Source organism: Homalodisca vitripennis, chromosome 2 (genome assembly GCF_021130785.1).
Source record: "Homalodisca vitripennis isolate AUS2020 chromosome 2, UT_GWSS_2.1, whole genome shotgun sequence".
Classification (NCBI taxonomy): domain Eukaryota; kingdom Metazoa; phylum Arthropoda; class Insecta; order Hemiptera; family Cicadellidae; genus Homalodisca; species Homalodisca vitripennis.
Window position 1 is genome coordinate 75318986 of NC_060208.1, and position 24867 is coordinate 75343852.

Below are 24867 nucleotides of genomic sequence, written 5' to 3' on the forward strand. Positions count from 1 at the left end.
TTTAATAATATATTTTTTTATTAAAAACTTATACAAAATCATTTGTATGATCTTTGGTTATTGGCTGAGCTTTAGTGAAGCCTATCACTTGTGGGGTTAGAAAAAAGTTCATTTCTGCCTGCCTGTCTATCCACATAATATCTCAAAAACAGACTGGCCTATAGACTTAAATTTTGCATAAATTTTCATTTATATACTATCAACACTAAATCAAATCAAATCAAATATCCTTTATTTCCATCAGACATGTAACATGCATTGGATTGTGTCATAAATATTTAAAAAAATACATGTACAGTTTTTATATCTATAATTAATTATTATTAATCAATTATTAATATTTATATATAATAATTAATCAATTATTAAAACTAATTAATTTTACAACATACAGACTATTTATTTCCACTGATTTAGTCCATGGTGCCTTTCACTTCATGCAATTTTGGCAACAAGAAAAGAGCAGAATAAATAAATTTGTAAACAAACTGAGTACATGAGATTTTAACATTTGACAGTTTTATTCATAGAGTAAAGAGAAATAAATTATAGAGTGGATAATCAATGTTCAAAGTCCATGACAACATTCAATTTCAGAACACTCTTGCTTTGTAGTACCCTCGTAGCTCACTAGAACTTTTATTATTTCAACACTGCTATAAAACTTAATGAACAAAACTGTGAATGTATTGTATGGAAATAGATTTAAAAAAGATTTCAGCTGTAGATTTTAAATTTTGCAAGAAACTTCATTTTTAGAGACAAGAATGAGTTATATAATGGTTCATGTCAAACCATGGAATTTGGCTAAGCATCATTAAAGCCTGACAAAATTTCTCTTTTGTCAGCCAGGTGGAGGTAAAAATGTCTTTTCTGTATGATTCTTTGTCTGCCTGTCCACAGAACATCTGGACTAAGAAATGAGCTGTAGATTTGAAATTTTGCAACCAACCTCAGTATAGCATTTAACAAAGCCTATAAATATATGTACCAAATTTAACTTTCTACCTAATTGGGCCATTCCACCACCAAGTCATCCAGGGGTCGACACCCACCCGTCACTAAGATTTTAATGAAATTTTGTACACATAATAGGCATATAGATAGGATAAAATTAAAAATTTGTTAAATTTATTAGCTTAATTCAGTGTCCCGAGACCCATTTGCCGCCAAGTTGAGCGTACACGTATTCTCGTATTTCTATGTGGAATGACAATTTTTAAGCTACGGCTTCAAATTTTACTCATGATGTTCAAAACTTAATGCAGAAATCATAATATACTATTAAAATGAGATTTGTTTATCTACTATCACCATAAAAATACTTCGAAACACAAATAATTGGAATTTTTTCTCTGAAATCGGAACATCAAGTTACAAAAAGTTTTGTAGCAAAAATCTCTCTCCACCGTACCCCTAATTAAAAGTATATATCACTGGAAAGAGGATAAAATTATCTTTCAAATGGTATAATCATCATGAGTGGGGTTTTTGTGTATTTACCATTTTTCTTACACGTCAAAGTAAAAAATAAATTTTACTCTATTAAAACACAAAATATAGCCAAAATATTAAAAATACTTATGATAATTGTTTTTGAAAAGGCCATTTTCATAAAATTAAACAATGTTAAAATCAAATGTTCGGTTGCAGAATAAGTCACAGTTAAGTTTTAAAACAATAAAGTCACTTATAATGAGTACACAACTTATATTCCGTACTTACTTTGATAATATTTCCACCAGTATGTAGCATTTTCTTGTTCAAAAAATAATAATCATTTAGACTGAATTGATTATGGTTTATGTTGGTCCATCAAAACTAACCTATTTTCTTTTCTCACACAACACACATTGCACTCATATCTCACTTAATTTACAAACTGAAAATATAGCACAGCTTTGTCTATTCTTTCCGAGATACAGAATCAATTTGTAACGAACGTCCAAGAGAGGTTGATTCAGGTGGATTAACAATGCATAACAGATGGACTGCTGGAACAGGGCACTGATCTTCTTTTTGGGGCCAAAAAAAAGTTTTCACATAGGTCCATGAGGGTGCATAATTTTACATCATAATCTCCTTCAACTTCATTTGAAACACTGATCATTCCTATCCACCAATTATTTTCATAGACACATGCTACAAAAAAGATGAATATAAGGCTCTAGAGTTGGCAAAGTGTTCCTTGAATATGTTTTGTTTTAACAGACATCAGTTGTCTGAGCTAGTCGCTTCGCTGTAATTACTTCACTAGTTGCTGGCTGAAAGAAGTGAAAACTTCCTTGTTCCCTTAATAGTTCACAACATTCAAAACGGGTTTCAAGAGACTATTCTTTTGTTTTCAAATATCGTTCTCTTTCAAAAGAAAAAACTAATTTTTCGAGAACTGATTTCACAAATGAGTACATTCTCAGCATTTATGATTTGGTCTGAATCTCGGCACTTTTGGTAAGTTTTTTTCTTTTGTACAGTCCTCTTAACTGTTCCTCCGATCCCATCCACAGCGAACAGTTTTTTTTCCTTTTCCGTGACTTGTTGCATGGAATGACCAACTTGCTTCTAGCCCAAATCTTTCTTTATATGGTAACACAAATTACCATTGTTGACTTGTAATTTTTATATTGAGGCACTGCAACCATCTGTTATTATTCAATTTTGGTTCACGTTAGGAAAGTTGGACTAATGTACTCAACGGTTTTTTTCTTGAACGAATAGACGAATGGTAATCAAATCATGTTTCAAATCATCGAAATAAAACACAAAGAGCGATTCTTTTGTTGTTTCACAACCCCACGCCTTCCTTTGAGTAAACAACAACAGGATGAATTGAACAACTTAAATGACTCCAATGATAGTGATTGCACTTCAATTTTTTAGGACAAAATTGTAATTTTCAGCGAAGTCCATTAGACAAGGCTACATCATATTGTAAAATTCTCCTCCTTTCCCTCATATAGGTGTTTTGTGATTAGTGTAAGAAAGAATGTGGAATGAGTGATTCAATTTTTATCAATTACAAAGCCAATAAACTCTTGGCGTGGGAAGAAGGCATTGTCTCAGCTTCATGTGACCATCCACTTATCCACTGTGAGAATTTGATTTCTTCCTCATCATCAAAATCTTCTAAAATATCCTCCAAGTATTGTCTAAATGGCTCGTTTGTTTTTGGACATTCATCACCAACGTTTCAGCATACAATTCCTGGACTGTATGTTTGCAGATAATTTTTTCCATCATAATATGTATGGCTTCTTTATCATGCTGATTTATGGCATTAGCCCAAAAGCCTCGACATTTTGATGGTATAAGGCATACACAAACGCAATGCCGTGCCTGGAGAACCAGCCAGTACACACCATTATGGCCTCATAGAGCAAAATTTTGAAAATCCTATTTTTAAATTTGATGTTTTTTTTCTTTGAAATGGCAATAAACAGTTCTTCTAAATTACATAAAAGTAGTCTTTTTTGCATTAGTATTTTTTTTGTACACTAACTCTGTCCTTTCCCTCCTGGAATCATAAAGAAAATTCATCATCTTCATAAACTTGTTTTTACTGCATCAATTGTCTCTCAGGTAGTTTTCTATCTTCTTTTGGTTCTGGCATCGCACAAAATGCCCTTTTCATTACAAACAGAGCCATCAAAAGCAAGAGAGTTACGGCAGGGACAACCACACCGAAGCGAACAACAAGACAGAGAAGAGAAAGGCAAGGTAACCACACACGAAGCGCAGGAACAAAGAAAATGAATCAGCACGAAACAAACAGTAAACCACACCAGAAATACAAAACACCCAGCAGAGAAAAACACACTTACAAACACAAAAGGCCAGAAACTTAAGAACACGGAAGCACCTCACGCCAAACAATCAAGCTAACAAGACAAAAAAGAATAAAAAGCCGAACTGGAGAGAAACAAAAGCAGACAACAAAGACAGGCACGACCCGACCAAAGGTCACAACACATGGATCACCAAGAAGAAGACACAGGAACACCAACAAAACACCACGAAGTGAGCAGGATCTAGGACCCTTTACCGCTCCCATCCCCCGCCGTCCACCCCTCGCACGATCCCGCCCAACACCTAATCTCCCCAAACTGCGGCAACAACACGCACCAGACGGCCAAACCCTTGCGCGAACCACCCAGAAACAGCAACCCACGCCGCGAGAGGGCCACCAACGGCAATATAAATAGCGCATGGCACCACGGGTGTACTTCCAATAATAAACCCCCTCGACCAATCACCAAAATGGGATGATGAACCGCCCTGATAGTCCCTCATACTCAACGGCAACACAGAACAAAATGTAAAAGATCAGACACCTACAATCAAGCCAAGACACAACAGCAAGATAACACTCCACAACAGACAAAGCAAAATTACAGACGGCCAGACACACAAGAGGAACAACACACAAACGACAACAAAACCAAGATCAAAAACAACCAAAGACGCTTGCAAACAAGAGACAGACAAACAGCCAGACAAACACGGAAGGAAGGTGCACGGCACAAAAAACAAACCAAAAGAACAAATAGGCTCGAATACCAAGAACCAAATGACAGAAATGGACGACACCATCCCCCGCCGGTCTCCCCCCCCCCCTCCACCGCGCCATATCTCAAGGGCCCCCCTATGCCCCCATCCCCTTCCCCTCTCGGTCCTCCTTCCGTCAGTCCTATTCACAACGTCCCACTCCTATAAGACCCAGCACGCCCAAGAACCACAAATACCCACACACCCTCCCCGAGAGAACCACACAAAACACACAGACGCTCTACCTAACAAGTCAAAATAACACTACCCTGTCTCACGGCCGCCAACATATGGCGCCACACCAGCGGCCACCGCGTCCCCCCATATAGGTCCACTCACCCGATTATGACACTTAACGAAAATTCCGCCGGCCCCTATACCTGAACAACAGTCCGCTTGCCCCCCCCAACCCTCCGCCACCCCACCCCCCACTTACAGCCGACAGCAACAATCCACAGCGGGAGGAACAGAACGGAGAACAGGTGAGACAAAATAAAAACAGCAAAAAAGAACTCGACATGTGTGAAACCACACAGCGCACAACATGACCCGCACTCGCATCCTCCCCCCCCCCCCTGCCCACCCCCCCCAATCTTCCCACCATCCGCCTTAACCCCTCCCTTCCACCCCCCCCCACCCCCCTAGCCCCCCCACTCGCTCACCCCGTTTACCCCCCTCTCCCACGGACCCCCCACCCCCGCGACCAATGGTCCTAAACACTGATCCCCCGCCCCCCTCTCCCCTCTGGCTCCACCCCCCCCAACCCACCACCCCGCCACCCCGGCCGCCCCCTCCCTCTCCCACCCCCCGGCCCCCCCCCAACCCCCCCCACCCCACCCCCGCCCTCTCCCCCGTCAAAACTCCCACTTCAACACCTCCCCTCACTGCCCCTCCCCCCATATCCTAACCCCCCCTTCAAAGACCCCTCCTCCCCACCTACCCCACCGTCCCCTCCCCTCTCCCGCCCCCCTGCCCTCCATCCCCCCCCCCCCCCCCTCCCCCTCAACCAAGATATCCTCCCCCTTCCCCACCCCCCCACCTTCGATCTACAGTCACCCCTCTTTACCCATTTCCCCCCCCCTCCTTCCCCTTTCCCACCCCACCTCCCTCCCCATCCCCTTAGCCCCTTCCCCCCGCACCCCCGTGCACGATACCGCGGGACCACTCTCACACCAGCACACACTTCTCCCCCTCAGGGCTACAACCCCCCCCCCCTACCCTTGAGCCCCCCCCCCTCCACCGCCTAGCTTACCCAGCACCCCTCCCCCAACATCCTCCAACCAAACCACCCACCGCACAGCCCGAATACAGCCCCCCGCATCACCCCCACCTGACCCACACACCTCAAATATCGTCCCGCCCGTGCACCCCCCCACCCGTCCTCAGCTCCCGCCGTCCAACACCAACACCCCCCACTCCTCCCATGACCCCCCCCAGGAACCAAAACCAAGCGGCCCCCCTGGCTCACCCCAGCCCCCCCAAACCCGCCAGGATAGGGGTTCCAGTAGCATCCCGCACTAAGCAGGCTTACAACCAAAGCAAAAAATATGCTTTGGGAACAGAACGCAATACATCACAAAACATTGAGCACTCACCCTCTCCACACAGCAAAACAATGCCCGACCGCACATGGGTGTTGGGGATTGACTTCCTCTCCAATTCCACTCCCCGCTACCCTACCCCAACAGAATCTTCCCTACTACCTACCTTGCGATCTCCCCCCCCTTCCCCCCCCCTAATGCCCCTCTACGCCCCCCCCACCCCCGCGCCCCCCCCTCCGCAGCGTCTCTCCTCGCCCCCGCAACCTCCAACCTTATCCTACCCCCGCCACCGGGTCCACCATTACCCCGCACCCCGCCCTCACCCGTCCCCTGTACCCCCTCCCCCATTCCAACCTCCCCCACCCCGTCACCCCTCCGCCTCTCTTTCCCTCCCCTGCCCTCCCCCGTCCCCTCTCCGTCACCCCGCCCCCACTCCCTCTGCCATCTCAATATCGTCCTCCTACAACAGCCCCATATAAATACCGCTACTTTTACTGCGGGACCAAGACTTAAGTAAGCAAATGTTAGTAATTGTATTTTTATCCGCTTCTGGTTATATTGGTCCTCCATCTTTTTGCTTAATAGCAACCATAAACCTAATCAAGAACTTCAGAATTTATAACCTTTTCCTCCTCATGAATTTTTCTTCTGCCATCACGCGAAGACTCATAAAAGACATCATCATTTACTTGTAGGACCATTAAGAATAGTTTCTTCTTCATTATGACTTGTAATTTTGCTGCTTTAAACCTTTTTCCCAGGCATATTTTTTTTATTTAAATGATTATATAAGGACTGGAGTTTTTCAGAGGTGTCACATCTAAACCTAACAGAGACTCATTTAGAACTTTCTTTTTTTCCACTAACTCTTTTGGCAGTCGTAAGATCTTGCCAATATCTTATCTTTCATCACTCTCATGAAATGCAGTTTCAATCATTATTTAAACCTTTGTTCTTTCTACATTCAATAACTTTCTACAATTACTGCACAAAAGCTTTCCTGGACTAAAATTAATGTCTTTATGTTTCTCTAACATCTTTCGCCTTTCTAAGGAATTAACGCTTAAATCTTTTATCTTTGTCAAAAGGTACAGTCATGTTGTTGAAAAAGGTTTCACAACATGATTTTTGGCTTTTTCAAAATATTTCAAAAATAGACAAAATTGATGAGATCCAATTGTTCATTGTCCACGATATCTGATTATTTTGATCCGCCAACTCAATGTTCTACTTCTTCACTCAAGCTTTTGAAAATTAAATTTTACACTTTTATCTTTTGTCAGAGTAAAGTTTTTCACAAGAAAGAGTCGTGAAAGTTTACCTACTGTACAAATTAAATTTGGTCTCAACTTGACTTGGTCAGGTAGTGCGCAAAAATTCTTTCTACCACGTAAAAAATAAACACTTCACAATTAATTACATATTTATAATAAATAAATTAATTCATTCATTTAAAATCATACAATTCAAACAAAAAATATGTAGTCAAGCACCAATGTTAACTGTACCACAGCTCCTCACATACTGACAATAGCTTGCAGTGTGACTTACTGAGTCATGATGAACTTTGTGTTTTCATGTTCTCCACAAGAGTAAGTTTCTTTCATGTTTGTATACTTGATTAATGTTTCAATGTCTCCACAAGAGTAATTTCAAAACACTGGTTTGAACTGGTCCCCCGCTAGATGTCACCCATTGTGGTTTTGTGTTATAAATATTAGTAATTAGCATATAATGTAAATATTGATGTTTTGACCTTTAATAGTTAATAAAGTGTTTTGTTTTTATTTTATTCAGAATGGGTTAAAACTTTTAATGATGTATAAAAAATATTATTTTAATTGCTTGTAAAGTTATATTAGCCAGTGTTTTTAGGTAAAAGTATTGTAGGCCAATTTTAGTTAGGCCAATAATTATTTGTGTAAAAATAAATAATTTAATTCATTGACTTACTAAATTTTTTAAGATACTTAATTTTCTTTTTTATTTATTACACACTTAAAACTTTAGAACACAATAATTTATTTCACTTCATGATATTTTCAGATATTTTATTCAAACAATATAATATACATTTTTTACACCTTTAGATTTATTATTTTCTTCAATCACAAAATATTTGTATACAATCACATTTTATGTCTAAAAATTTAATTTTTGACTTTGAATATATGATAAAAATGTTAATACTCAAAACCCCACTCATATTATTATACCATATGAAAGATGATTCTATCCTCTTTCCAGTGATATAATACTTTTATAAGGGTAGGTGGAGAGGATTTTTGCTACAACACTTTTTGTAATCTTTAATGTTTTTCCGATTTCAGAAAAATCAAATATTGTGTTTTATGAATTTATTTTTATGGTGATAGAAGATAATAAATCCCATTTTAAAGTATCCATATGAATTCTGCATTAAGTTTTGAACATATGAGTAAAATTTGAAGCCTCTAGTTTTCATAATTGTCTCATTCTACATGGAAAGACGAGAATACGTGTACGCTCACAAATTGGCGGCAAAATGGGCCTTGGAAACTCGAATTAGCATAAAACTTCAAATGGCCGTATCTCTGAAACCCTTCGTTAGAATAAGCTACAATTTTGGATTTCCCTCTTCTTTATAATGTATATATTATCTATGGTAAACTTTTATGAAATCAAGAACCCTTGGTGTCAATTCTACTTTTGGCTGGATGATTGGCGTGGAATGGCCCAATGTAATAGTTTCTTAAATGTATTAAACAGTATTCTTTAAGTTTTAGAAATCATAAAAATTTTAATGCTCAGAAAATGTAACATAGAATAGAATATAAAAACATGTAGCTAAATCTCAACAAAACTATCAAAATACTAAAAGATATAAAATTGCACATATTGGTGTAATACAAAAATATATTATGGTTGTGGTAAAATTATTACAAGACCATACCAAGACAAATATAAATCAAACAGATAATTAATTACATTACTATTAGTTCATTTGCAGATACAACAAAACACAATAGCATTTATATTGTTTTTAATAAAACACTTTTTTGGTGTTACAGAAATATTTCCATTATACTTTTTATCATATAATACAATTAGAGGAAAATTATATATTTTTTAAGGTAGTTAAATTTAAAGCAACTTATTCGAGAGATAATATAAGATGTACGGAAAATGAATTGTATGCTTTAACAATTTTGTTAATGTTTGAGTGATATATAATTAAAATTAATGTTCCACATAATGTATATGAATCTTACCATTTTGTAAATAATCTTTTGTTAATTGTTTCAGAGTCTACATCAGATATTTGTACAGCTACAGCTTATTCTCAGACACAGGCTGCTATTTTTACCAATTTCTCTTAAACTAAATCTAAGAAGATGCAAAACAACATGTCCGTAGTACATGTTTAAAATGCATTTTAAATAACTATTTTTATGACTGTGCTAATGATTTTGTAACATTTGAATTTATATTTTTTATTATAAACTTAGCTAAATTTGTACATGATATATATTGTTGTGCTTTATGGATTTTAAAAAACAAATTACCGTTTTATAGCCTTTATAGCTCTTACATATACACTTTTTAAGTTCCGGAATTGCCCAGGGTTTATCCCATAAGAATATTTTCATCATACCTTAAACCTTCCATACTTAGAAAAGTTGGTTCCCTAATCCATCCACGTCAACTCCGTTGTGTAATAATAATATTTTATTGTTGTATAAATTCATGGACAAAGTCATGTATTTCAGCTTAAGGGCTAAGTCAACTATAAATTTCATAATAGAAAAATATTGTATAGTCTACGTGTGTAAACAATTTGCACATATGTATGCTTGGAAAATAATCAACGGAGCAAAGGAAATAAAAAAAATACTGAGTCATAATACCCTTAATTACCAGTTATAAATAATTGCCACTAAACATCGTTCAAATAACAAAATAGGCAAATCTAAGTAAAAGCTGTTAATTTATTTTTTGTTGCAGTGCCACAAAATGTTGATTGCAGTCAAATTTTTCCAGCTTTATAAGGAACTTTATTTCAAATTTGCTACAAATATTTTCCTCTTACTATTAAATAATGAAAACCACATCGTTTATTTGATATTATTTTACATAGGTCAAGTACCACAGTTGCACTGGCATACAATAATGAAATCTCAAATAGGTATCTGAAGCCTACTAATGTATGATTATAATGCAAAATACTAAGCACACATACAGTACATAATCATGTATGGATATAATATCCTTAGTTACAACTTTCGCCACTGTAAATCCAAGAAGCTCGACATCTACATTGACTTACATGCATAATCTTAACTTCAGAGTACCAGAGGAATTCTTCAGCATTACCATAAGCAGTTCAGAATGTACTATACATTAGTCAGTTTAGTTTTCTTTGACACTACATATAAGTAACACTGTAAGGGGTAAAATCGTTATTTAGGAAGCAACCCTAAAAAATCTCTGGATTTTGTGCTATAAGATAGGAAAATAATGAAGGTACTGAATCTATACACAATGGAAAATCTCCAGATCAGCTCCATCGTCTGATGAAGAAGAACCATCAGAGATATGAATGATGGAGAGGTGTCACTACATCTCACCAGCACGTGCTCACAATAGTCCTTTGTCCGTCTGTCTGACCGTCTCCCACTGATTATAATGTCATTACCCCTTCCATTGTGTAAGGTTCCAATGCCAGCAGACCGCACAATGTCACAGACCTTGTTCAGTTAGATGGAGATATTAGGAAAAGAACCACGGAAAAAACGGCTGATAGGATTTTCAACAGCGCCCAGCGGTATACGAGTAGCTGAAATTTATCAACGGAATCACTAATGTTTTACGTTTATCTACAATGTCACCTTGAATAAATCTTATTTCAGAATGCAGAGTCAACAGTGTTTATTCAGTAATCAAGAGTGTATTTTCATGTACTAGGTGATTGTTATGGATCGCTCTACATTGTCGTACACGTTTGATACAATCCGGGCTGTATCTTGTTTCTAGGAAATATTGCATAGCTAATAAACTCAAAACTAAAAATGGCTATTTCAATGGCTTTTAAAATGAAGAACTGGAGGTATAATGTCGGGGACTTATGAAGATATTCAGTACAAAAAGCCTTGAAAGTATTAATTTCTGTCTGGCACGTATATCTTAGCTGAAACCTGTCACATCCTCATGTCGTACTAGGATAATGTATGATTGATGCTCAGTCTGCACCAGATTCACTCGGATGCAGCAGGTGCCGTGAGAAATGTGACCGGGTAGAACACGTGTCAGTGTTGGCATACCACAACAGTCCAGAGCCCCGTATAAATCAATTCTCCGACAGTCCCTCCCTTTCTGGCGCTAATGAGCTGGAACCGCTGCGTCGCGTCCACTGTCCGTCGCCCGCCTTATCTCGGCCGGAGGCGATAAACCTTACCTTATCACCAGTTATATTCACCAGATGACCTGCCGATGATAAACACGTTCCCATGTTGACAAAACAAGGTAGACTGCAGAAATCTCTTTTAATCGGACAAAATAATGAAGGCTACCTACACACATGGGTCAATCATTGACAACGAAACCAATAATAATTAGAACCGATTCAACATAAGCAGGCGTCATTGCAACGTCCTAAACACAATGACGAATTTGGCAAAGAGAAAATCCAACCAGTAAAATATTAGAAATTGACTTTGGAAGGTGAAAGAAAAGTATCTGATATACAATCCAGCAGTGTTGCCAAATAATGTAATCCTCATAGGAAAAGTTATAACGGTTTACTGTAATCTAATATTAGTAAAAATAAAGAACCACCCGCGAAGTCTTTAAGAGAATGCCATCTGCGTCACTATGAAACTAGTATTTTATGGCATTTATGTCGGAATGGTATCTATTGTAAAAGGTTTGCCTTCATATTCATAGTGTCATAAAAATTCCAGAATTTTCATTCCCAGGAACTAATGGCATGTAGAATTTATAACTTAACTCCGTCTTCAATCGTATGCCTATCACTCAATGAAGATCAACATATAAAATTAAAAAGAAAAGTTTTGACTTAAATAAATTCAATTTATATAAATTAATTCCTGTAAAATGGGATAGCTCATAACATAACTTTTGAAAATTCTATATGGAAGACCTTATAAGGGTACATACCAACAAACTTGGAGTGAGACTAGTATATAATTCACGTACCCTTAATTCCTTCTATGAGCACTCAATCCACGTATATTTTGTCTTAACACTCACTCTTTACGTGTGGCTTGCACGAGATATAACATTGGAAAATGCGCCACTCGAAGGGCAAAGAATTTACTATTATTAATTAGACAATCTTCTTTAAAAGACTGGAGAACTTTACGGTATAACGTTATGAGTGTAACATTAATAAAGTGCTTGCACTTTATAAGTACACTGTAGAACGGTTACAGTTGCACATGCATGGATATTGTTTAATTTCCAAAACATTATATTACAGAATTAACATAAAGCAAATAATCTTGTGGGTATCGGGAGCCTCGGTCTACTAAACACAACCTGATGCAGGAGTAATCAATTGCATCGAATTTCGAAAAGTTCATCCTTTTCCACAATCTACCAAATATCGGGGGATCAAAAATCAGAATATAAACAAGAATTCGCTCCTAGGACCGTGACACATTACTTCACAATTTGACCCATCCTATTTTGTTACTTGACAATAATTATCGAGTACCATGTACAAACACTAGTATTGTGCTAATCTCCCAACATCCATCCTTACATAATCATCCTTATTTGGTGTATCTTACGTTAGACCGGGGAAGCCGAGACGAGGGTTACGATCTTATCGGATGTCCATTTACAGACAGCGTTTAACCCGGCGTGCTTGTAGTCAACGACTTTATAGTAGAAAGTCTCCGGTACTTTTATGGTTGTAAAACTTATTTCTGAGAACTGTTTTGAAGTATAAAAACCTCAGGCTATAAAACTTACTTTTTCTGTATGTACCTGGTATGCGACAACGAATATGCCTATCATCAATTCTTCGATTCGCGCAGACTCCGTGCAACCCCAACCCTTCCTTGCAAGTCCTATGGGAGACGAGGGCCAAGTCATAATGAATAAATAAAAACTAAGTCTAGTAAAAAAACTAGTATTTCGAGAAACCTACAGAGATATTTCTTTGAGAAAAAGATCGTCAGTGCGCCATGTTTGTTGGGTAGCTGAATTTGGAAGGTTATTTTCATTTCCCTCGGAAAAAAATTTACACTTATTCACATCACATAAAATAAAAATCTATACGTACGTACTATTGTAACACGCATAAACGAAAACGAAACAAACATATATTTGTTTGATCATTAAATTCGGGATACAGAAGTACATAGCTCACATCTTATTAAAGTTTAATGATTAAATTGATTATAAAACCTCCACCAATTGAAAGAAGTTGGCACAAGCCATACCACATATCCCCCGTCACAGAAAACAAATCGCAGAGCGCATATAATATTAAATGAGAAACAATGATTTTATACAATAGTTGATCAAATTATTTCTGCATACTGTATTGTTATAACAAGTTGCCACGTAAGCCCTTATAATTCCTTATCCGGAATCCGAATCATTTTAGTCGCCTATCTGTACTGTACGACAGTGGCGAATTAAGGAGGTGGTGGAGGGAGGTACTAAATGTTTTATACTCTTTCTGTCGAAAGAAGTTACCTTAAATGACTATGAATTTAAAATAAGAAATATTTTCAGAACCAAAAATCAATTGCGATAAATTAAACCTGTATTTAGCTCTCTAACCAATTTCTGGTGACCAATGAAAATTTATTAATAGGTTTATATCGTTGCCTTTAAAAATGTTGGTATTCTCAATTAAACGTGTCACTGACGTAGACAGAACGCCGGACACCGCTTATCTGTTCAGTGCACGATTAACGTACACAGTGTGTGTTATGTCACGATGTAACGACAATTTGGATGCCTCGCTGGTCATGTTTGTGCGGTTACGTAACTGTTAATGGCCATCAACACCAGTGGACTTTGGCGTGATCTGGCATTTTGCTACATAGTCAAGGCCGATTATGTAACGTGCAGTCGGGCGGTGATCCGTCCAAAAGTGTACGCTCAAGAACGCGAAGTCTACTGCGACTGCGAGTGGACAGTGCCCAGTGGTACACGCAGACACGCTCAGCCGCGCCCGCTTGCGTATCTACCAAGAGCAAACGGGCATAGCAAATTAATTTAGTCCAGTGACATCTATATTTGGAAATGTTTTGGAGAAAACAAATCATCTTTAGTGTCTAGATCCCAAAAAGTGCACTAATGGCAGATTTAACAGAAAGGAAGGAAGAAATGGTGAATAAACGGAATTGTAAAATCAGTTTACATGTAAACGGAGGGTTTTAAAAGAAAAAAAACAACCCAACTAATATCTAAGACAGTTAATTACACTGACATATGATTAAAATGTAAAAAACTTGTGTAATCTGATTTTTTTTTTGTTCTTTCTTGAAATGTGTCTTGTAACCTTGGGCCTGTGACCAACAATATGTGAATTATCTTTTAATTTTAGTTATCTTGGTTTTTGCCCAAAGACGTTTTCTTTGGTGATTAGGAAAATGGCACACCACCAACATGATAGTGAGACATCTACACGAACATTACATCATTACAAACAATAGAGGTAGCCTTAATCTGACAAATAATCATTAAAAGGGGGAAATGTTAGGGATTTAAATCCATCTTAGCCAAGGCGGTGTTACCTTAACACCTCGGAAATCCGGCGAGTTGCGCGTTCAAACGAGCAGGCGCCGGTCGTAATAAATTAACAAAACGTGCGCAATTAAAGCCGTCTAATAGTGGTTTACAAAATTAAACACCCAAGATAATGACTAAAAGCTGTATAACGTGACCAATGCCAATTTTTGAACCATCCAATCAAGAATATAAGTAAAAAATGGTAATTATTACCCACTGTTTTTCTATAATTCCAAAATTACATACCCAAGCGCTACGACTTTCAAAACTTCGTGTACTGGTAAACTTTTTGAATTGTCAAAACATTGAGTCGTGAGTAATAAATATAGTTCACATAGTTAATAAGACTAGACTGCCGTGTATTCACATGTTATCATTTGCCTTCTATGAAGGCTCCTGAAATTCCCCGATGAAACTTAATGGGAAAAAGTAGAACAATTACCTAAAAATGTATAAAGTAACTGTAGTGATATTATGCCTGATAAATGCATTAACCCCCCATCCTAATCGGCAAACTCTTATGGCCTGTAGAGTGAATATTCCGTTTCAAGGCGTGCGCGTTTAATTATGATTTGAAACGGAGTACAAAAATGAATTAAATCCTCCTGAGAACAGACGACCATTCCTTAAATAAAATTTTTAAAGTACTTATCAAGGAAGTAAAAGCAGTCATCAGCCCTTCAACACTAATATTCTAATACAACTTAGCACATCAACAAACTAGAAATGAACGATTGACTGCCTTATCGATAAACATAGAAAACCCATCTTAAAGGACGGGACAAAAACAAGGAATTACTCTAAGACGACCATAATATAACAAGTCTAACACAACAGAGGAACTGCGGACCGCGGCAAGTCTGCGGGACAAAGGAAAGCGGACCGGGACCGTGCGTCGCCGATGACGCAATCCGCAGGAATCTCGGCCAACTGTGAGCGTGAGGTACCGTACCTGGAGGGGGCGGAGTCCCCGGGTCCGTGGTCCAGCCAAGAGGCCGCCCAGCACAGCAACGACGCGACCGCACGCCACAGTCCACCCGCCAGCATCGCTGAGGCTACAGCTGAGGCGTTACTGGCGGGAAGCAGGGAGAAGGTGGGCACGAGCCAGCAGCATTCAGCAGTATCTGGGCCGGGGTCACCAGAGAACAGTGGGGACCTTGGTTTACGTCTGCCTGCTTCCGATAAGGGAATACTTCTAATGACGACTGATATCTCGATACGGCTATTTTTAAACGTGGTTAAAGTTCGTAAACATATTTGCAACTGTAGGAAAGTAATATACAACCATACATCATGTTGTCATTAAAACCTATGAAAACAAGTATTGTACCTCACTGTCACAAAACTAACAGACCATGCGGTATAGTTTTATGACAAGAAAACACTAAATGCTATTGGTAAAAGATACATACTTTAAGAAAAATAAGGTACACAAGGTTTCCTTCAAAGTCCGTACTTATGACACTTAATTCTGCAAGGAAAGGGAAAAAATTACGAGTTATATAGTAGTGTATACTAAAAGTTGTTCAAATACACTTAAACTATTGATGCAAGATCTGCTAATCTATGATACATAGTAACAAACTTCTTTAAATACAAATATATCGCCGCGCTCATAGATACACTAACCTTGAAATTATCAAAAGAAACACATTATATATACACTTTAATTGACGCAATTGCAATGTAAACAATTCTTGCATTGCAGTCTATGAGGAAAGATATCTGAAAATTATATTTCACAATCCTGTATAAAATTAGAAGAAATTAAACAATGAAATAAAAAACCCTAATCATATTATGAGGAATCTTAGATATGGCCATTCGCCATTTTGAACTTATGAACACTAAAATCACTTTAAATATTTTTAAATTTGTAGTTATGAAAATTACAGTGTATCCCGTGTCATGACTCTTACTTATATAATAAGAAATTGATTTCATATAATGACCGTGTATCATTTTCTTAACTGTCAACTAAGCTTAAGATTGTTTAGGAGCAATTGACTGAACGAACCATAATCAACGATCCATTAAACTATAAAATTCGAATTGCACTGCATTACTAGTTAGTTGGCTTACATTTACGTCTTAATCATTTCTCCCTCATCGCAGAACCTAATACCTGGCAAAAGTGAAACTTGGTGAGAACTTAAATAGAAATCTATACTTGTGTGCTACACTGTTGAAGAAAAGGGGTTGCCCGGTGGAAGATTAGAAGAGGTACCTTTGTTGCACAGGCGCTGGTGGAGCGGTAGGCATAGTGGTCGGTCCTTTACTTGCAGTATTTACGCAAAAGTGCAGTCCACTACAATTCAACATAGAACATTTGATATTGCTTTTTATCATTTTTAATTTTTGTACGAAATACATTCAGTGAACATTTAAAATGCAAAAAAAACGTCACATCGTACAACTATATTTTCATACAAGAATTATAATTTTAGAATTAAATGAACAATTTTGTAATTAAATCACCATCTCAACGTTTATTCCTAACCGGGTAGTTCAAAAATTTTCTTATGTATGTATGTAGTATTGGTCTTATTTATGAAGCTCTTAGTCGTTATCTTGGGCGTGTTACTTTGTAAACTATTATTTAAAAAATGTTTATTTTTACCTCCGACTTCGTTGAGCAGGTTTTGTTAACTTCACGCGACCGGCGCCTGCTCGCTTGACGAGGTGGATTACAAACCTTACAATTATTTCAAGTTGTAAGGATTATCAAATAACATCTATTATTTGTCAGATTACGGCCTCCTCTATTGTTTTTAGGATTTCATGTTCATTTGGATGTTCTGCTATCATTTATCTCACTGCCTGAATGTCTTTGGCCAAAAACTAGTATAACTAACATTAAAAGATGTCACAGATTTTTTATCACAGGGTTTTGTTTAAGATTACAATAAACATTTCAAGACAACAAAAGAACCTTATTTTTCTTTTACATTTTGTCACCTATTTATCCTGCCGACCAGGTCACGTGATCCTTCCTGCTACCATTAGTTCCGTAGAACAAACTGACGATAAGGCCTAGTGAAACCCACCTAACACCAGCGAATTATTTTAAGATATATTTAATTTTTATCATAAATTTTTTATATTTTTTTGTTTAAGTAAATAATACAGAAATTTTATTTTTACATATACCGCGGCAGGCACCTGCTCTTCTGAACGCGTGATCGCCAGACTTCCGAGGCAACACCACCCTCGCAATCTTCTTCGTTTTATGTACTGCATTAAAGGTACAGAATGCTTGGGAAAAACACTTCGAGAAAGATTAAATAGAATAGATTAACATTGAAATCTTATAAATCTCACTGCTCACTTTTGACAAATTTACATTTGAAGATGCGTCAATAAAACACTATGAAAAGGTTAAGGCATTATAAATGCACACAATCATATGGGTAGTTCAAAGCAAATGTTAAAAAAATACTGGAGCAAAAGTTTCTGGAATTAAATATATAGATTTTAGTATTAAGGGGTCCCCCCAGGTCCTACACCGAAAACTGACTTTTTTATCGAACTCCAGGCCGATTTTTTTGAATTCTTTCCAAATTTAAAAGTTCATCACGCAATTCTGATTACGGACATTCTGCATCTCGGAGATGATTCTACTACGGTATTGTTGGACTTCTTCCATATGGAGCACAAGAGCGGAGACATGAGACAGTCAGCGGCCTTGTTCCTGTTAAGCCATTAAGATAGATTGTTCCATTGGTGACTCACCGCGAGATTCCGGGTAGAATCTAACAACGAGGTGACGGTTTGTTGGGTTTGGTTATGTTACTACGGTATTGTTTAACTTATTCCATATGAAGCACAAGAGCGGAGACATGAGACAATCAGCGGCCTTGTTCCTATTAAGCCATTGAGATAGATTGTTCCATTGGTGACTCACCGCGAGATTCCGGGTAGAATCTTACAACGAGAAGACGGTTTGTTGGGTTTGGTTATGTTACTACGGTATTGTTTAACTTATTCCATATGAAGCACAAGAGCGGAGACATGAGACAATCAGCGGCCTTGTTCCTATTAAGCCATTGAGATAGATTGTTCCATTGGTGACTCACCGCGAAATTCCGGGTAGAATCTTACAACGAGAAGACGGTGTGTTGGGTTTGGTTATGTTACTACAGTATTGTGTAACTTATTCCATATGGAGCACAAGAGCTGAGACACGAGACAGTCAGCGGCCTTGTTCCTATTAAGCCATTGAGATAGATTGTTCCATTGGTGACTCACCGCGAGATTCCGGGTACAAACTTACAACGAGAAGACGGTATGTTGGGATCGGCTATGCTACTACGGTATTGTTGAACTTCTTCCATATGGAGCACAAGAGCGAAGACACGAGACAGTAAGCGGCCTTGTTCCTATTAAGCCATTGAGATAGATTGCTCTATTGGTGACTCACCGCGAGATTCCGGATAGAATCTTACGAGAAGACGGCTTGTTGGGTTCGGCTATACTAACTGATCTTCAATACTATAAGTATTATGTTAAGATCTAATTATGAGTGTGGAGATGCTCGTAACTGAATGTTACCGGTGATGAAATTACGTTTACGTTTTGCAATGTAGTCCGTAAGAATATCACAATTCGATCGTCCACGTTTAATGGTTACTCGTAAAGATAATGCATATTGATGGATACAATGATAGCCGTATTTTCAATGTTTTACTCTTATCAGTGCTACGAGCGTTTTATCAATAGATTTCAGCTTGATTCTTTATTTAAGCATGTAGTCATATTGTTTATAACAATATTCATTAAAAACTGCAAAATACTATTAATGTGATTGAAAATAGCTGCAACGGTTACTTTTCGTGTACTACTATAGGTTGTACTAATTGGATTCTACAATTTTCTTTGAATTAATTTTTATCTTATGTATTATTGGAATAGCAATTTTAACACGATGTTCCGAGAACTGGAATCTACCCTCTTGTTTAGAGTGGACCAAACGTCCTAATTTCGCCTCAATAAAGAAGTGTTTCTATTCTATTCTAACCTTTTTTGTTCTAGTTCAGGTGTCCTTGACTTCTGTGTAGTGACATCGATTAGGTTCATTCTCTCCAATCTGGACTTTATACGGTTCGTTTATCAGATATCACTTATTATACCTGTGAGAGGCTGTTCATTGCTACAGTTTTTCATTTTATTTATGTATTAGGGGTGTCATATCTGTAAAAGTGTTATATCTGTAGATTTCACGTCATATCTGTAAAAGTGTTATATCTGTAGATTTCACGTAGTATTACTTTTTTGTAACATAGAACGGTGGTGAATGTCCGAAATCCTAATATCCTTTCAAAACATCCATCGTCAATTACATTAAACAAAGAAGCAATTATAAAGCCAACAAAAAATAAGTCAAATCTAAATCAAGTAACAGTTCATATAGCATAAAACGGAGAACAATTAAAGACAAATCTATCAATTCAATTTATTTATTCTTCCTAGACGACAATTGATAAATCTTCGGTAAAACTGTACAAGTTTATGGTGGATTCTTATAGCTTTACAACTTAAGTGTATTACTCAAGACACACATTGTGTTTTAATGTTGATTTGTTAAGTGGCCTAATCCCTTACTTGTGACAAGAAAAATTGCCATTCTATTAAAGAACGGGTTTCGTCCACAAGGGGTAACAATGTCCTTTCTCCATTTTTGTAGACATCTATATTTTATCTCAGCTGGGGTTGTGTATCCTGTCGCAGTATTTTTGTCAGTTGTATTCTGTATAATGCACAGCATTTAAGGTATAAGTAATTTATAGTAGTAGCAGTTGTGTTGTTTATTTAATGTAGTAATAATATAACAACATCAAACCTTCTGTAGTTGGTCATGCAGAAGGTTTTAATAAAGAGTATGTACTCCAAAAAAGAGATAGTCTTATTGTATGTTTGGAGGTGCTACCTAACAGTTTGAGTTAGGTGAACACTGTTTGTGTAAGAGGTTCAGATATTTTGAAATTATTGCAACAAACTACAAAAGACCCATTTTTTATTATTTTAACGAAATCGCTACTTCTCTTGAAGCTTGGAATGTCTAATCCTCTTATTTGGCTGGATCAATCTCTGTCTTGTCTGTAAACAGACGTAGGTCTCGGATAGCCGATCTGGCAGTTTTATTTTAAGTTGTAAAATGATTTTAAAATGTTCTAATGAATCATTCGTAAGTTGACAAAGCCACTTTACCAATTGACTCTTCAGTTGATAAAAACATCACAGAACTTACTACAACTCTTTTTACCATTGAAATCCTTTTGGTTAAAATATGAAAATTGATCAAATCTGAAAGAAAATAACAACAGTAGTCCCAAAGCCCCGCCTTGCGGCACACCATACATACCTCTTCGCAACGGGGAATCCTATTCACACACAAAACCGGACACAAACGAGCCGACGACCATAGCGCACTGCAATCGCGAACTTTCCCGTCGGCCCTCGGTGAAAGGCAGCAGCAGGCAGTCGGCCAAACAGACCGGCTAACAAATAATCGAAAACCAGTCCGATATAAAATAATGGTAGGCTAGGCGCGGGCAGACTTTCCTCGTCATTGCGAGACAAACCGGTCCGGATCCTCGCGCCCGGGAGACTGGCGAGGTACTGCACTGGGACTGGTACTGTACCGGTCTCAAGCCTCGGGGCTACGTCCCGCCCTGTCCGGCCACCGCCCGCCCGGCACTCTGTGCCTGCGAGCATTCTGTTCTCTAGAGACTATCACATTCACGACGTAACATAGCGACGTTTTATGAATCCATTACGTAAACATTCAGTTTCAGTGATCATTTTTATTGATTCATCAAAAGCTACCTAGCTCTCCTGATAGTAAACAACTCTTTTATGTATATTTTTGTTAGTTAAGCTAAAATTCACCTTCCTCTTAGTGCAGCGTCTGGGATCTGAGGCTATTAGGGACCGGATTCCTAAAATCCGGAGTCATGTTCGTTCCCAGATACAAAGTAAGTCGGCGAAGAGGAAGTTCAAAATAAACTCTTTACATCGTTTCGATATCTGGGACACCTAGACCACAAAATGTAGTGTAATCTAGGTGAAAAGGTATTATCAGTGTCTTATCAGGTGCACAATTGAGAGGAAGATCAACTGGAGCTTAACTTAAAATGTATATTGAATATCCTTCCCACCGTAGCTACGTTATGTGTAGAACTCTTGAATTATGACCAAATATTTTGATGATTTTGGTGAATTCAAATATTTAAGTAAAGTTTACAAATTTTTCACCCAATAAGAGACAATAGGGCCAGAAAAACATCACATCGTCCGGTTGGTGCTGGTACTGGCAGCCACAACTGTGGCATCTCTGCGGTCTGCGTGTGCAACACACTTATGGTACCAAAAACCGCGTGGCATATTCCGTGTTTTAATTAGCACTATCGTGAAACATACTTATGAAGTGGGACTTTGATTTTGAAGTTGATAAATCTCAAACATAGCTAAGCTACACAAAATGATAGTAGAGCCGTAGGATCCCTAAAATGTAGCGTAAGGTTAGATTCGAAAATATCTCATATCGGGTTAGCTAGAAATGCGCACTGCGGTTGCTGAGAACAAGAACAGACGAGGTTACTCAGTGACATGCCGTGTTTGGGCAATGAATTAAATAGGACTCACTATTCAAATATACTTAGCGCGGCGCAACAAACCCTCATGATGATTATTACCATTAATGGTATTGATTGAATATCCGCGTCGGTGGTAATTCATTACTCGTGTTTCACTCTTACTATTTTATTTTTATATGGGTAACAACATTGATAACTGAACGTTCCATGATATACGAAGTAAAGAATAGTTGTATTACAAACCTATCTGTCAAAAGTTTGCTTTCACCGCCATGTACTTGACTCAGGAACGAAATTAAATAACTGACGTTTATTGCTTAGGTTTCTTTTTTTGCTAAAAATTTGTTGGTAAACCTTTAAAAGTGTATTGACAGTTTAGGCTGATACGAATGCAACAATTATTCCATGATTTTAAATTACGTTTTCAGATATATCCATGTACTTAACGTACCTACATAAAAGTGTCCATTGAATATGACAGCATTACGAAATATAGCTAATAGTGAATAATGTTTATGGCAATGCTGATGACAATTGGACTTACTCTACTTTCTAGCTGAGTTAAATTCAAAGCCGGCTTTAATGGCGGAAATCTTTATAAAAATCCCATAAGAACAATTTTCCACCTTAAATACTCTTACGCTCATAACATAGCTATGGTGGGAAGGGTTGATTCAGTGTGAATGTTCAGTTAAGCTCCAGTTCACCTTCTTCTTTTAAGTGCAGCGTGTGGGATCTGAGGCTATTACAGACTTCACTTCTGAAATCTGTAGTCATGTTCGTCTGAAGAGATCCAAAAAAGGTTACCGACTTGGGAAGAAGCTCAAAATGAACTCGAAATAAAGGACACTCCCCACCATAGCTACGCTATGTGTAGAAAACTAGTCTGTCCCACCGCGCCGTGCTTATAGATCTTAGTGCACTCAATCGTGCCCCTGATGAGACAATTAGAATACCTCTTAGCCTAGATTACACTATATTTTGTGGTCTAGTTGTCTCTGATGTCGAAACAATGTAACGATTTTATTTTGAGCTTCTTCGACTTTTTTAATCTCTTTAAACGAACAAGACTCCAGATTTTAGGTGTCCAGTCTGTAGCCTCAGATCCCAGACACTGCACTAAGAGGAAAGTAAACTGGAGCTTAACTCAACATTCACTCTTATATGTTCTTTTGTGTTGCTATGCTTAACGTCCGCAAAACGACTACACACAAAGCGATCACTCCCAGTGTTATATGCCACTCATCGCAATGTAAAGGAATCCTCTTTTCAATTTAAGTCGTGGACGTTTCAAAAGTGAGACTTAAAACAAATTCATGGTTTAATCTTGGGGGGAAAGCAAAAGTATGAATCCTATTTATTACGTATAAAAGAGAACGCATAAAACAGAAAACGATCACACCCTTCGCTGCTTTTAAATAGAATATTCGACATTCTAAACGCATAATATCAATTAAAATTTTAGTAATGAAATTTCTTTGCTAAAGTAAGTCTTCAGGAAAATCTGGTTATAGGACTAAGACATGTACACTTTAAAAGATAGATCTCTTACATAGATTCTTGTTGACATATCTTATTGAACTATACAAAGCTAGGTCCAATTGTTGAATGATTCTCACTTGTGAATTTCAGTACAACATGACAGTGGGTTTGCGCCAGTGTTTCTGGCGGTGGGCCGTGATGTAGTCTAGCAGGAGAATGAGCGGCGCTTCGCCGGACCAAACTCATCAAGTGAGTCATCAAATTAGTGCCGCCGGCAACTAGAGGCGGCCAACTGGCGGATGGGGACCATTCATCGTGTGATAAGGCTCTATAATATACCCTGCATACTTCGCGCCAGCCAGTGGCGTAACAAGGAGGGAGAGGGGAGGGAGCATGAGGAGGGTAGAACCCTTCAAAAGCCCAAACAATTTTAAAACCTTTACATATAACAGCTATCAAACTCGTGTGAAATACAGCAGTTAAATGTGTTACTTCGAATAGAGCAATCTTATTTGTTTTTATTTCGATTTATTCCATAACCACAGGTTTGGTGTGATATCCATTCAAATTCATAACCCCCAAGCCCATGTCTTAGTTACACCACTGTGCCAAACCACCAATGGCTGCACTGTTCATAATCGCTTAATTGAAGAATATATTGTCAAGTGGAGAGTTTCGGTAATTTACTAGTATAACGCCACGAAACTGAAACAACAAAACTGCCTCCATTTGAGTATTACAACGCGGAAAGTGAAAAGAGTTAATCCAATTTATTACTAACTAGCGGGCCCGGCGCGCTTTGCTGCGCATTTCAATAATTTTTTGCAAAAGTTGCCCGCGGCTTCGCACGCAATTTCCCGTTGAAAACAGTACACTATATTCACTTATTCTTTTTCTATCACATTCTAAACATTGCTGAGATAATTGATAGTCGTTCCATCGTGAGCCTCTTG

General features: G+C 37.9%; 1 protein-coding gene across 4 annotated transcripts in view; it reads right to left on the reverse strand.

The window, feature by feature from the left end:
• Positions 1-24867, reverse strand: part of LOC124354192 (protein N-terminal asparagine amidohydrolase) — a 98140-nt gene that overhangs the window by 30497 nt on the left and 42776 nt on the right. The window contains exon 1 of one of the 4 annotated variants that reach the window (XM_046804472.1): positions 21199-21329. The exons of 2 other annotated variants lie outside the window; for them this stretch is intronic. Coding sequence is in view for 1 of the 2 variants with exons in the window: in XM_046804469.1 (XP_046660425.1) it covers positions 15790-15884 (95 nt within the window). In the remaining variant the exon portion in view is untranslated. Of the gene's footprint in view, positions 1-15789; positions 15985-21198; positions 21330-24867 lie in introns of those variants that run through there. One more of the 4 variants, XM_046804469.1, reaches the window with a different exon arrangement.